Here is a 14,355-nt window from a genome sequence, read left to right as displayed (position 1 = left end):
GAACAATACAGCATTTGAGATTAAAACCCAGTAAATCACACAGGAACTTAAACATTAATGATTAGGGACCATTCATGAGATCTTAGGTACCATAGCACTAATGTCTTTAAGTGCTACATTACTCAGATCTAGCTGGTGGGCTTTTACTTTTCCTGGATGGATTTTAACTAAATAGACTTTAGACATTTGGATATAGATAAATGCCTAATTCAGTAATTAGTATTTTAAAACTGTGAAACCTTTTAAGTTAAGTGGTCTATTAATTAACTACCAATTATCTTGTCTGACTACCATATCAATAGAAGTAAATTACCGACTAGCTATTTGACAGATTTAGCCCTTTACCATGCAAAATTTCTTCAGAACATAAAAGGCCTGGAGTTAAATGCTTTGGCTTCCCCCCTTTGGTTAATCAGGGATCAATCTGCTGCTCACGTATAAAGGCCAAATGCAGCTCTTTGGTCAAAAAGGATCTACAGATAAACTCTGTCTTGTAAAAGTAGCAAGCTAAGATTCTTAAAAAATAACAAGCAAAGCAATATTAATGTTTTCGGGAAAATACAAGCTTGCAATTCCTGTATGGAGGCCAACTTGCCACATTTCAAAGGAGACGAGCAAGGTATTTTCAAGCTTTTGTATCGCACAGAGCCACAGAGAGCGCCTAAGTGAATGGGTGCTATGATTATGCCAACATTAAAGTGCATTGTGTTGCATACATTCTTCTTGGTCTTGTGCTAACCCTGACGTGAATGTTGCACAACAGATTATACTAACTGGAGCCTACCCCAAACCTATCACTTCTTGACTGGTGACCAAGAGAAGGCTCCTAGGAGAGCTGCTGGTGATAGAAGAATCCTGGAAGGTGGAAGCATCACAGCAGACTGGAGGGCTGTGTAGAACAATGCTGAGCACAGCCAAAACTTTCAATGTGCAGGGAAAGAAATCGTATGAGGTTAAGAATCAAGGAGGGAATTGCAGTGGGAATCCTCTCCTTGAGGCCCACCCATTGGGACGTATGAATGGTTGCCATACATTCGATTTGAGCTTGATTCCAACTGGGTTATCAACACCGGCCTTCTCAAAGTCGCTAGCCTCGCATCAATGAGCAGAGTTAATACACTACAGTAAATGTGAGCACGCGGGTGGGGCAGGGAGAATGGAAAAGTTGTGTAGCAAAACAAAAGGAGATACAAACCATTATGAATGTGAGCCAGCCCCATTTTGAGATCTCCTCAGTCTTGCACGGCGTTGAGTTAGTCCACCATAAGGCTTACCTTTTGAAATTTCAGAAGACAGGCTTCTGTGAGCATCCTGAGTAGGTGATCTTCTGAATCTTTAAGCAGAAGTCTAGCCTATTGAACACTCGTTTATTGACTGTTCATTGAGTCTTAGGAGTGGAGTTCTATTCCAAGCAGGGGAAAACAAACAGGAAGAATAGAACAAACTGCCTTCAGACAGCTTGCCATCTATTTTGGAATTTCAGGGCACAATGCATAAAAAAAATTATACCAAAGAGCACATACTATGCCACAGAGGGTGAGAATGAACAGATGCTGCAAGAGATTAATGGCAAGAAGAGAGAAAGCTTTAGACAAGCCATTTAACTGCAGCTTCATCAGAAAACAAGGGATGCGACAAAATTAACTCTAAGGATCCATATAGCTCTAATATGCAAAAATGCCAGACAAGGGCTGGAGTGGGGAGGGAAGACTGTATTAGGAAATGTGCTAGGCCTTAAAAGGTACAGGAGTGGAGGAAGAGGGTCTTGAAGGCAAAGGCAGTAGTAGAAGGGTTTGGAAGTAGGAGCGCCCTCAGCTTTTCAGTGGAAGTCCACACGGTTTTCTATGTCATTGCACAGGACTTTAACGCTGAGTCAGGATCAACATACCATTCAGTATTTTATGAAAACAGACAGCAACTGCTACTTACAAGTCTGGCTCAAGACTACCCATTCAAATGACTAAATGACTCTTTGCTCAGCTGATCTACTTTTTAAATAAAATGTATGGGGCAACTTCTTCTTCCCACCCAGATACAGTAAAAAGACACACTGGTTATTTTCTTTGGAAGGAAAACAGCACATGCTAATGTATCTTTAGACAGTTGTCACAGACATTTTTGCCTAAGAGGACTACTGGAAGGGAAGATGAATTCAGGTAGCTCTTACATCATTTAACACCACCCCCCCCCAACCACCAAATCGCTGTAAAAATTATAGTAAGTCTTCTTCTAAATTTTAGTTGCTAGAACTCAATTTCTTAAAGGGTTTGTCAGGCTCAGCAAGAAGTCAGAAATTCCAACTCTAAAATGAATTTTCTGACTCAATATTGAAAATAAATTCTTCAGTTTAGATGCCTAGGGGAAAAACAGCTGGAGAATTCAGGAGCCTCCCATATTTTAATATGAAGTGACGTCATTACTGTCAAGGCTTCCAAGAACTCCCTAAATTGTGTAGTTAAGCAACATCTCAAAGCCAAGTAAGGACTCTGGGAAGGTGGTATGTTCCTGCTTAGTATATAGATTCAATTCCACAATAATTTTTCTATTGGAGATTTGATTCAATTTTCTCCTTAGGTTTTAGAAAGTAGTCTAATGTTAAGATACAGTTTATCAATTGATGTGCATTTTCAAAGCCAAAGCTATGGATTTTCTGTGCTTAACACACTCTCAATTAGCTCTCATTTTACAGAATGTCTAGTGAAGAGAGGCTGCTTTCCTCTTAAAAGTCTTTAACTGCAGATGATTGTATGGGGTTTCTTTAAAAGTGTGGTTACATTTGAAATTTTATAATTCAGCAAAATAATCATGCAGAGAAAGTAGACAAGATGGCTAAACTTTAGAGCATCGTTTATAGTTCAGAAACCGAGGGTCATCTCAATCAAAGGTTATTGGAAAAAAACAGTCCTGGTGTTGGTGGTCCACAACTAGCCTGCCAATGGCTGTATATCTATTTAAAGATGACAGGTTGACTAAAATCAACTGGAGTTTCTAAGGCAGCTTCATCCTTACCATTCCACTATGAAAACTCCAAGTCCACCTGCAATTCACATATGTCTTATTTCAAATGGTGGTTGTTTTACTCAGAATTAAAAATACATAAGATTCTTGATAAACCATATTGCCAAGTTTATTCATTTGTACCGGCCTTTACTCACCTGATCCACCCCCTTGCCATTTGCTTTTATGGACCCCATGGCAGCAAGGACTTCTGTTCAGTTCCCCACCCCCACTGTACACAACACACACACACACACACACTCACTCACACTTTCTCTCTCTCACACACCTATGCACACGCCCACATGCACAAGCACACTTAAATGCCCCCAAACTGTATTTGGTAATCACCTTACTCATTTAAAACATCCATATGAGTTAGCTCATATCACTTGTGTGTTCATTTCTAGAGGTTTGGAAATGAATTAAATAAAGCTCATGTTTTAAAATAAAACATTAAAGTAAGCTTCTTTCAGGATCAGAGAAATGGTTTGATGTTCAAGGAACAACATTTGAGTAAGTACTTCTAAAGCCAGATTAAGTTTTTAAGCAGTTGCTAAAAAATTAATGAGGTTTAATGTGACCTATTTAGAAGAAACAGTTCTTTGTTGTGTTCCATTAGAAGGCTAATCCGCCTATGGAAAATACAAAAACGAAAATCCTATCTCCTTACCCTTTCTTTATTGGCTCTTACCTATCTACAACAGTAAAGGGGAATTACTGTGGAGGAAGAAGAGAATAAAGAAGGTCAACAGGGTAGTTATAGGGGAGAACTTCACAGCTACCATTATTGAAGTTTAGCTGAAAAACTGGGGTCCCCAGAGCAAGAAGGCCCTCCTTCCCTCTCATCCTTAGATGTTGTAGTAGCTCTGATGGTTAGAAGCTGATGTGGTTTAAGTCCCTGGTTCCCCAAGTCTCACAGTCCTCCTGCCCCTTATATAGTGACTCTGTGGTCCTATCAGGGTGACCTCTATTCTCCTAAGAGAGGCATCTTGTAAGCTGAGAAAATTCTGAGATGTACTCCATCAGGACAATGCCACAGACCCTGTGGATGGTCAGTGGATGTTAAGTGACCGCCAGGGTGGCCTGACCACTCCCAATGGACCACAAATGCTGATCTCAGAATCTCTGGCACTTTCTAAAATGTGGCTGAGCAGTAATTTGGAAGCCTAAACTCTGACTTCAGGAATTCATAAGAACAAGCAAGGTTTTACAAACTCAACGGAAAGTAAAATAAACAAGCCCAGGGTTTTATGCTTCCTCTTGTTATTTGTATGGCAATCTTTCAAAACTAGTTCAAAATGTTCAGTCCTTTACCCTCTTCAAAAAGACTGCATGGGACAGGGCAGAAAATAATTATTTGACAGTAACTGGCCATACAGTGTAATTTACCACGAGGAAGTAACAAATGAGAAGGAGGCTGTCTCTCAGGCTGGTACTGAAGTCGGGCTCCTTCCCAACCTTCTCACTGAGGAGGGCCTAGTAATAAAAACAAGGATGTTTATATTTACCCAGAAGTGTGCGTGGCAATTGACCATCATGGTTCTCTCAATGAGCTCATCGGGACATTCCAGAAGGTGATGCCCAGAGACCACGCCGGCATTATTGACCAGGACTGAGACCTCGCCGACCTCCTTGCGGACTCTTTCCGCCGTTAGGTAGACATTTTCCCTCTTTCCCACATCACAGGTGTAGGTAAAAACCTGCAAGTTACAGTGGGGCAGAATTTCTTCCTCACCATTCCCAGCTGTCCTCAGAAGTCCAGATGAAGGGGAAAAAAAATGGAACAGAGAAGGGGGTGGGGGGTGCAAAATGTGAGTCACATGGCAATCAGTAGGACAAAGATCACACAAAACAAAAATACTACAGTGAGCTTCAAATTTCTAACACCCTGAGGCTTGCCAATGACTGAACTTACAGCTGCCTTCCTCCCCCAAAAGTCTTTGGGAATTATAGCAATTTACTAGATAACTTTGCTTAGGGGAAAATCATGTAATTGTGACAAGCCCCATACAAGTCAGACCTCATGGGATCAGCTTCCTGGAGCTAAAGACACCTGGAAAGAACTGATCTCAGCCCAGAGAGTAACACCCTCCCCCCCCCGCCCCAAACACAAACACTACACACTCCTCTCTTTTTTGAGGAATAGTGGCCAGAACCGGCTTTCACTCTTTTAGTACCAGCACCCTCAAAATGGAAACTCTCCTTAAGGCTCACAAATCAAAACTGTAGTTAACAATCTGAAGTCATCCAAAGCCAAGAAATGAACCTAAAGTTTCTCATGAAAGAATGGAGATCACTGGTTTGTTCTAACTGGAATAGCTGAGCTCTCCTAAGAAGCACCTCACATAAATCAAACTTAAAGGTAAATATGCAATTTTACCACATAAGATCTCAATTTAAAAACCAAAATTCTCTTTCCTGGTTTTTGAATACCTTTCTCTCTTAGGTTTTGGAAGGGAGCACAAAAATCTGTATTTGCTACCCCTCCATACCACTGTTGAAAATGTAACATTTTTGACCTTTGATTTTCTGACCTAAAAGGCAGGTGCCAATAGTTTTGGTGAAAAATGATCGATATAGGGCAGGGGTGGTGTCCCAAGTTAATCTTCTCAGTATAGTTCATATGTTTTCTCTGGAAATGAAAAATTTTATCAAAGAGTAAGAGCCATTATCAAATTTCTTAGACCAATATTTATGGCTGGTTATGGTCTCTGCTTTGGCTTTAAAAAAAAAATCTCAGATTCAGATTATTTAATAAATACACAGCGAGGCAGATTTCCTGAGGTTATCAAAAACATGAAATAAGTTTACAGTGAGGCTTAAATCTTCCAAGCGCTTTGAAAGAGGTAGGACATCTTTCAATCAGGCTGAGTACATAACTAAAGCACTTACTTGTCTCTGGTGAAACAATGTTAATTATTTTCTTGTGGCTAAAGTTATAGTGAAATCATCAATGCTGCCCGAGCCTCAGCGGTTCAGACCACAGTAACACAGATACAGGCATCAGTGGAGTGTGAGAACAACTTCCCAGACACTTTAGTTCCCCACCGCAAACGGGAGTGAGGCATTTCTTTAGGATTCAAACCTGTGCTAGCAAGTTCCCTCTGCCTTCCCTATCCTCAAAGCGTTTAGGAAACCCGACATTCGTCCCCAGAGAGACAGGACCTCCGTAAAGACGGTTCACCACACCTTCCCGTGTTCTAAAACAGAGGTGACCGTGTTCCTTTCTCACGGGGCAAATTCCACTCGCAGAAGACGAGGGGGTGGTTCTCTTCCTCGAGAGCGGGGCTGACCCGGGCAGTGGGGTTTCGGGCCCTCCCGGGGTCGGCTCGGGGGTGGGGAGAGGCTTGATCCGGCGCAGGTCCGAGTTACCTTGCAGCGCCGCGGCGTCGGCCGCCTCCAGGTCGCGGTAGATGTGGCGCACCATGCCCGCGGTCTCCTCGTTGCTCTGAGTGTTGATGTCCCAGAGCACCAGCAGCGCCCGGCGCCGGGCGAATTCGAGCGCGAAGAGGCGGCCCAGGCCGCTGCCGGCGCCCGTGATGAGGCACACCTGGCCCGCCACGCTCTTCTCCTTGGGCCGCACCAGCCAGCGCGCCGCGGCCAGCACGAACGCCCAGAGCACTTTGAAAGTGACCACGAAGAACTCGACCACGATGTTCATCGCGACGCCCGGAACCCCGCACGAGTCCAGCGTCCGCGTCCACCCCGCTCAGGGCAGCCGGGCTCCCGGCCCCCCGGGCGTCTGTCAGAGCCGCCGAGACCAGAGGGCTGCGCCCCGCGCCCTCCCTCGAGGTGCCCTCCGGGCTGGAGTGCGCGGCGCCGCTCCCTGCTTGCGCGGGGCCACTCCCGCCCGGGCTCGGCGCGGTGGCCCCGGGCTGTGCCCGCCGCGGCAGCCGCCCGGCTCGGCGCCTCCTGCCGGCGGCCGCCCGCCCGTCCCGCAGCGCCCGCCCGGCCGGCCGGTCGGTCGGTCCCGCTGCAGCGGCGGTGACAGCCGCGAGTTAGGCGGCGCGCGCTGCCCTCATGGCCAAGCCGCCGCCGCCCGAGCGTCCCCGGAGCCGGCGCGGCGGCTCCCTCTCACCCCGGGGGAGGGGCGCGCAGCGGAGACCGCACGGGCCCGCCGGCCGCCGCGGGAGTTGTCAACTTGACCCAAGTTGCGAAAGGGTGGGAGAGTGGGGTGCGGGGCAGCGGGAGCGCCAGGAAGGGGCGACTCCTCGCTCGGTGCAGTCGAGCGCTGCCCAACGGCTTGCAGCTGCCCCCGCGGTCTCGTGTCCCCTGCCCTGCACTCCCCACGGCTGTCACTTGGGCACTGGGCTCCGCAGCGCAGCGCCGCTTGCAAGTCGGAGCGCTCCCGGCCGCCTCTGAGCGGGCTCCACGCTCCGCGCTATATAACCCTCGACCGGGAAGAGCCGGCGGCGGCATCGGCCCTCCCTCCGCTCGGCCTTCCCCGCCCCCGGGCGCACCCCGCCCCCGGCCCAGCCCCCAGCCCGCCGTCCGCCGAACCGCGGCGGGGCAGCCCCTCTCACATGGCCGCGGCCGCAGCCTCCAGCCCTTGTCGCACCTCCCGTCACAGCTTACGCCCTTGCCGTGGGGTGTCCCGGCCTCCGCCTGCCAGGCCTGGCGGTCGGCAGTGTCCGGGCCATCCTCCTCCTGCCGTCGAGTCCTCGCTAGTCCCTATGTCGCCACTTTCGTTGAGCATGGGACTCTGGACGGCCCCTTCTGCGATCAGGCACTGAGGAAGACAGCCCTGCAGGCTGGAGGAGCCAAGAGAAGGACCTCGGCAGCGCGGCAGTAGGGTGCCGGTTTATGGCTAGGGCTGGCAGAGAGCCGAGAAGGCCGTCAAAAGCCGGGTCTTGGCAGCAACTTAGAATCGCAGCTAGCTCTCTGGAACGTGGGCCGAAAGGCTCTCATTTTTCCTGGCTGAAATCACCACCGCTGGGTGCCCACAGTCCCAGTCAAGCGTCGCCCTCCCTCCTGGCTGGCAATGAAAGTGCTGCATGCCGGGATTTGTAGTTCGCGCTGGTGCGGCGTGTCATTTGCGTACATTACTGGGTGGAATTCGAGAAGTACCCAGTCAACGCAGCCTAGGGACTAGGACCCCGAGTAGTCAAGGTGTCAGCACTCTTTGCTCTTGTGATATTGATTAAAGAGTCTATTCAATGCATGCATTTTCTCATACAAATTTTACCCGAAACTTGATCGTAAGGGGCAGAATCCGGCAGTACTTAATTTTGCGTCTGCAAGACGAGTTCTCAGTTCCGAGTTCTTTTCTGGCTTATCCTGGGACACCTATGAATTATGGGGCTTCGCTCTTGTCGTCTTTAAGTGGACCGCGCGCATGCGCTGACTTCCTCTTTTTCCGGCTGGAACCATGGAGGGTGCGGAGTAAGTTGCTCTTCGGCCGCTTGAGAATCTTTCTCCATCCGCGAAACCAGAGATCTTTTGTCTCACTTTCCCTCGATCCGGCGGTAGCCTGTATCTTTACCCATTTGTTTGTGTGTTTGTGACGCTCTGTGACACTAGTGGGGGCGCCAGGCTAAGGTGGGATGCGGGCGGCCTTGGGGGGGAGGTTTTGGAGATGAACCCGGAACGAGGTGTGAGAGCCGAATGTGTGCGGGACCGGTGGGTATTCCTGTCTTTCAAGAGGCGCAGAACGTCTCAGTTGGGTTCAACCTTAGTTGGTATTTGGCCCAGTCGTCCCTGTCGTCAGGCCTTTGCTTTTAGCATGTGGAACTTCAGACCTGAATCAGGGTGGTAGTTGGGAGGTGTTTTAAAATTTCTTTTCCTGAGAATTCTAAGCCCCCTTACACTCAGCCTCGTTAAGAGTCTAGAGATAGTGTCTTGCAGCCGTTTCTGAGTCTGTACGTTTTGTTAACTTTGCTGTAGATGTTTTAATTATCGGATGCCGGGGCTGATCGTGCATTAGATGTGAACTTATTGTGGTCTCCGACTGGTATTTAAGTGAAGGGGTCAGTATTAAAATGCGAGGATTCCTGGCATAGAAACTCCCTAAAATCTGCTAGAGCAGCTAAAGATACAAACTTTTAGAGCCAGTGACAGTAGTAGTGCTAAATGACAAAGCGTGCTCAGTACAGATTAGGAGTAATGTGGTGTTGTGTGCTTTTTGAACTATTAATAAAGTTCTGTTCATTGATGCCAGAGAGAAGAAAAAGAAGGTTCCTGCTGTGCCAGAAACCCTTAAAAAGAAGCGAAGGAATTTCGCAGAGTTGAAGATCAAGCGTCTGAGGAAGAAGTTTGCTCAGAAGATGGTAAGTAAACTTTTGAGGCACTTTCCATGTAAAGGCCTTGTGGTTGGATTGAAAACAGGTGTTCTTTCTCAGCAAGACTTGTTAACTTCACCCACTGTACCAGTGAGCTTGGTTATCAGCTCTTAAAAGTGATATTAAATGGAGGTAGTATCTGCACTTTGAAATATTAATGCATGCTGTGGCCAGGAAAAAGTTTCAAGGGAACATTTTTTAATAAAATTGGTGTTGCAATAAATAAGCTAAAAAACTGGAATTGCTAATTGGGTTTGGGAGCTAAAAATCAGATGAATAACTGGTATTGGTTTTCAGCTTCGAAAGGCAAGAAGGAAGCTTATCTATGAAAAAGCTAAGCATTACCACAAGGAATATAGGCAGATGTACAGAACTGAGATTCGAATGGCAAGGATGGCAAGAAAAGCTGGCAACTTCTACGTACCTGCGGAACCCAAATTGGCATTTGTCATTAGGATCAGAGGGTAAGTTCAGTTTTAACTGCATTCTGGTTTTGAAGGGAAAGCTACATGGTCTCAGCAAGACTTCACATTACTTCTAAAGGCTTTGGTTCTGAAGCACTGGAATAAAGATATTTTGGGTATAGCTTGAACATGGACGGTGGTGTCTTAATGGTTTAGTTGCAAGGTCTGTGCCTAAAGCCCCTATCCATTCTCTAATTGAGCATTTGAATTTTAATTCAGTGTCCTGGAGATAAACTTCAAAAGAAGATGACGTGTAGGGCTCATAAGTGCTCTTACAAAGATGAATACAAAACGAGGAAGTGGTAAAAGGATCAGGGGATAAGACAGCAAGTTGCCAGTGTACAGAACATGGATGTAGCTATGGTCAAAGCAAGAGCAGCTGAACCAAGCCAGAAACCCACAGAAATTGTATCTTTAAGCTAATAGAAATAGGTTCCAACGTTGAATTGTTACTCAGAATATCTGTTAGACAAGGTATTCACACAGACCACAATACATTGAAATTGGTCCCTAGGAAAGAACTCCTTATAGAAAATGTGCCATATTGTGATGCACCAACTCAGAAGCAATGAGTTTTCTAGGATAAAATCAAGTCTTTGTAGTTTTTAATCTTAAATAAATTAAATCTAATCTTAAACCTTAAAAGTTTTGGAAGTGCAAATATTTCAGAACCAGCCTATTGAAAATGAATGAGTTAGGGCGCCTGGGTGGCTCAGTTGGTTAAGCGACTGCCTTCGGCTCAGGTCATGATCCCAGAGTCCTGGGATTGAGTCCCACATCGGGCTCCCGGCTCAGCGGGGAGCCTGCTTCTCCCTCTGACCCTATCCCCTCTCATGCTGTTTCTCTCTCTCTCAAATAAATAAAAGAAAATGAATGAGTTAAAGTATCACTTCATAATTAAATTTCACACTGAAAGGACATTGCTGGAAACTGCAGAACATAGTTAAATATTTCTAGACAGCATTAGATAAGACATGTCATTTGCTTTGAAAATCAAACTTTATAAAATAAATGCTCAGGAGATAAAAAAAAAAGGGGGGGTTGTAAGTTTTAAATGTCAGAGTAGCTAACTAAAGGAAAAATGCCAGTGGTTATTGTAACAGGAGATGATTTTATTTAGGTGAGACTTGGGTGGTTTTAGGTGGGACTTGTGTTGTCCAAAATTCATAATTGTTAGTTTCCTATTCTTAATAAAAATTCTGATAGCCAAGTAAATTGTCTTTTTTTCCCACTGCAGTATCAATGGTGTGAGCCCAAAGGTTCGAAAGGTGTTGCAGCTTCTTCGCCTTCGCCAGATCTTCAATGGCACCTTTGTTAAGCTCAACAAGGCTTCAGTTAACATGCTAAGGATTGTGGAACCTTATATAGCATGGGGGTAAGTCTGTCCTTTCCTAAGAGTTCCTTTTGAACTGGCTGTTAGCAAGATGGATTTTTAGGTGTTCTGATGGTGATAACCCTATTCTTTGGTCATTCATGTCTGGTTTTTCCTATTTCAGGTACCCAAACCTGAAGTCGGTGAATGAATTGATCTACAAGCGTGGTTATGGCAAAATCAACAAGAAGCGAATTGCCCTGACAGATAACACATTGATTGCCCGATCTCTTGGTAGGTTCTGCCTATTTTAGGAGAAATTTGATATTAGACAAAGTTGACATTTTCTGGCATCTTGTGGCCTTATATTCATTCTATTATGAATTTTCCCATGGAAAATGTAAGTTATGATTTCATGGCTCAAGCCTCATCTTTGTAAAGACAGCCATGAATTTCCCTCTTTGTTGCTTTACTCTTGATTTAAAGTCTCATGGCCTGTAATTGTCCTTGCTGAATATCCTAAAATCTGTAAAAACAGTTAATGATTTTAATGATCTTAAAATGTTCAGGTAAATATGGCATCATCTGCATGGAGGATCTGATTCACGAGATCTATACTGTTGGAAAACGTTTCAAAGAAGCAAACAACTTTTTATGGCCCTTCAAATTATCTTCTCCACGAGGGGGAATGAAGAAAAAGACCACCCATTTTGTAGAAGGTGGAGATGCTGGTAACAGGGAAGACCAGATCAATAGGCTTATTAGAAGGATGAACTAAGGTGAGCGGCTAAGGCTTGATAAAATTTTACTTCATAATAAGAGTAAAAGTGGTGGTAATCTTTAAATATTGATAAGGGGTTGGGTTCTAATATTTTTTGGCGGGGAAGCCAGTCATCTGATTACAGCTGGTTTGATTACTCCTTTTGAGGGCATTTATGGAGGAAAGAAAACCTGTGGGTTTTTTTCTTTTTCTTTTTTTTTTTTGTTTTAAGATTTTATTTATTTATTTATTTGAGAGAGAGAAACAGCATGAGAGGGGAGAGGGTCAGAGGGAGAAGCAGGCTTCCTGCTGAGCCGGGAGCCCAATGTGGGACTCGATCCCAGGACTCTGGGATCATGACCTGAGCTGAAAGCGGTCGCTTAACCAACTGAGTCACCTGGGCGCCCTGTGGTTTTTTCCTTAAGAATGGAAACTGAAGCACTTTCTTAAAATTTCTTGATTTATGTTAATTGTAATCTATTAAGGTGGTTTTTTTTTTCCCTTTTCAGGTATCTACCATGATTATTTTTGTAATCTGGTCAGTTAATAAATGGCTACTCTCAAATGGAAATGTGTTGTTGTCTTGGTGACTTTTTGCTAGCTTGACTCTGCTGTCCCTTAACTATTAAAGCAAATCTTGGTGTGTGATAAAAGTCATCAGCCTTTGCGTGCAAAACTAGGGTCTAGTTTGTATCTTGGTGGAAAACATTCCTTGGGTTTATTAAAGACTCTTCTGTACAAAGAATATATCTTAATTTTTCACTTTTGAATTGTGCCACTGAGTTAGCCAAGATGGGTCTGTTCTAAGAAAACCTATTTCATAGGCCTTTGTGCATGATTTACAAATAGAAATACTGTTGCTGAAATTCTATCCTCTGAGGCTTTGGCTTTTCTATAAAGTACTGTGTGAACATGTTTTCCTTGCATTTCCATTTTTGGTTTTTTGTTTTGCATCTTCTGTGCTTATTTAGGTGAGATTTTAATAATTCCATTATACATTGTTATAAAGGAGGAAATGAAATTGGTGCCCATAGATGCAAGTTGTTTTGTAGCACCTATAGTAGTAGCGAGCAAAACATGAAACGTTTTCTTATTTTATAAATAACATTCCTATGTATTGTATGTATCTCACTTAGATTAGTGAACTGATAGTTTTCAGTGTAGAACATAATACGAAGTACATATAAAAAGTTTTTGTAGTCCTCATTGATTGTGCCAGCGGTGTGATGCAGTATGAAACAGGTGCCCTGTTAATTCTTTTGACACTTGGACCAGAATCATTACAGTTAATATTATTGAAAGCTGCTAGACAGATATGTTTAATAATTTTTTAAAATTCTCTAGTCTTAGAAACTATCTCTCTGGTTTAGTGAGTTTATGGTCAATGAATTCTGGAAATACAGAAGGTTCTTTATATAAAGTCAGTGTTACATGTTACACACTGAGTGTGCCAGTGTTTTGCAAGAAACTTGTTTTTAGTAAATGCCCACTCTCAGTAATTAGTGGTACATTTGTTTATAGCCCACGAATGGACACATTACCCAAAGAAGCAAAGCTTTTGAAGCTGGTGAGGGATAGGAACATCTTTGGGAATACGTAGGATAAACAGTGTATTGATAATACATGTCCTCTGTGGACGTGTTTGTTTTCAGTCTGGGAAATTCAGTTCTCCATATAAATTACTTTCCGAGTGGGGCCAGGGGCCCAGAGGATGGGGAAACAAATGGGTGAGAGTTTGGGGGTAGGGAGGAGTTGCAGACATTTAATATTGCCATAGAAAAGTCTAAAGCGCTTGCTTCAGAGTAAAGGAACCTAGGCAGTTTCAAAGAGTGGGAATAGAGGAAGGCATGTCAGAGTGATAATTTCTGCTGTTAGATTCTAGGGAATAAAGTAGGGTAATTGGTCTTCCTTCACAGGATTGTGAGGACTAAAAGGGTGTGAAAAGGTTTTGTGAACTGTTAGAACCTACTGAAATGCAGGTTAACACCTTGTTTAGAAAACCCACCTCCTAAAAGATGGTGTCACCTATAAGGTACTGTCCCCTAGAAGGCTAACCAACCTTTGAAGTTCTGGGCCCCACCCAGCTGGTTCTACAAAAATTCACCTCATATGTAAATTTACATTTGTGCCCTTCAGTGTTCCAGCATTATAAGATCTTACACTAGCTACCCTGGTTTTCTTTTTCTTTTTTTAAAGATTTTATTTATTTATTTGAGAGCGAGAATGACATAGAGATAGCATGAGAGGGGGGAGGGTCAGAGGGAGAAGCAGACTCCCCGCTGAGCAGGGAGCCTGATGTGGGACTCGATCCCGGGACTCCAGGATCATGACCTGAGCCGAAGGCAGTTGCTTAACCAACTGAGCCACCCAGGCGGCCGCTACCCCAGTTTTCAAGTCATGAAGCTTAGTTATTGCATTCACTGATCTTTAGCAGGTGTTACCTCATATTGCTTATCTTTGGAAGTTCCTTTACCATAGGCTGGATTGAGTGCTGACTCTGGAACAAAAATGGGTTCGTATCCAGCCTTCACTTAATAGCTT

The 14,355-nt window shown here is 44.5% G+C and overlaps 2 protein-coding genes across 2 annotated transcripts in view; one reads left to right on the top strand and one right to left on the bottom strand.

The window, feature by feature from the left end:
• The window catches only part of RDH10 (retinol dehydrogenase 10), a 28,344-nt gene extending 20,890 nt beyond the window's left edge, over positions 1 to 7,454 (bottom strand). Inside the window, exons 1-2 of the mRNA XM_006737079.3 lie at positions 6,373 to 7,454; positions 4,509 to 4,744 (exon numbers count right to left, since the gene is read on the bottom strand). Of these exons, the coding sequence (XP_006737142.1) occupies positions 4,509 to 4,744; positions 6,373 to 6,661 (525 nt within the window). The 5' untranslated portion in view covers positions 6,662 to 7,454. The remainder of the gene's footprint in view (positions 1 to 4,508; positions 4,745 to 6,372) is intronic.
• A 776-nt stretch (positions 7,455 to 8,230) lies between these two features.
• Positions 8,231 to 12,379, top strand: RPL7 (ribosomal protein L7). Its single transcript, XM_081816126.1, has 7 exons — positions 8,231 to 8,382; positions 9,158 to 9,266; positions 9,576 to 9,742; positions 10,980 to 11,117; positions 11,239 to 11,348; positions 11,624 to 11,833; positions 12,324 to 12,379. Exons 1-6 carry the CDS (start codon positions 8,369 to 8,371, stop codon positions 11,830 to 11,832), a joined length of 747 nt encoding a protein of 248 aa, XP_081672252.1. The 5' UTR covers positions 8,231 to 8,368; the 3' UTR covers position 11,833; positions 12,324 to 12,379.
• The last annotated feature ends 1,976 nt before the right edge of the window (positions 12,380 to 14,355 follow it).

Source organism: Leptonychotes weddellii, chromosome 4 (assembly GCF_054177405.1).
Source record: "Leptonychotes weddellii isolate Sample4059 chromosome 4, ASM5417740v2, whole genome shotgun sequence".
Classification (NCBI taxonomy): Eukaryota; Metazoa; Chordata; class Mammalia; order Carnivora; family Phocidae; genus Leptonychotes; species Leptonychotes weddellii.
Note: the sequence above shows the minus strand (reverse complement) of the source record. Positions and strands in the feature narration are given on the sequence as shown.

Excerpts from the sequence above, each read along its gene's own strand:
- RPL7 (XM_081816126.1), top strand. Across the intron at positions 9,267-9,575 it reads AGAAGTTTGCTCAGAAGATG|CTTCGAAAGGCAAGAAGGAA; the intron begins GTAAGTAAACTT and ends ATTGGTTTTCAG. Across the intron at positions 11,349-11,623 it reads ATTGATTGCCCGATCTCTTG|GTAAATATGGCATCATCTGC; the intron begins GTAGGTTCTGCC and ends TAAAATGTTCAG.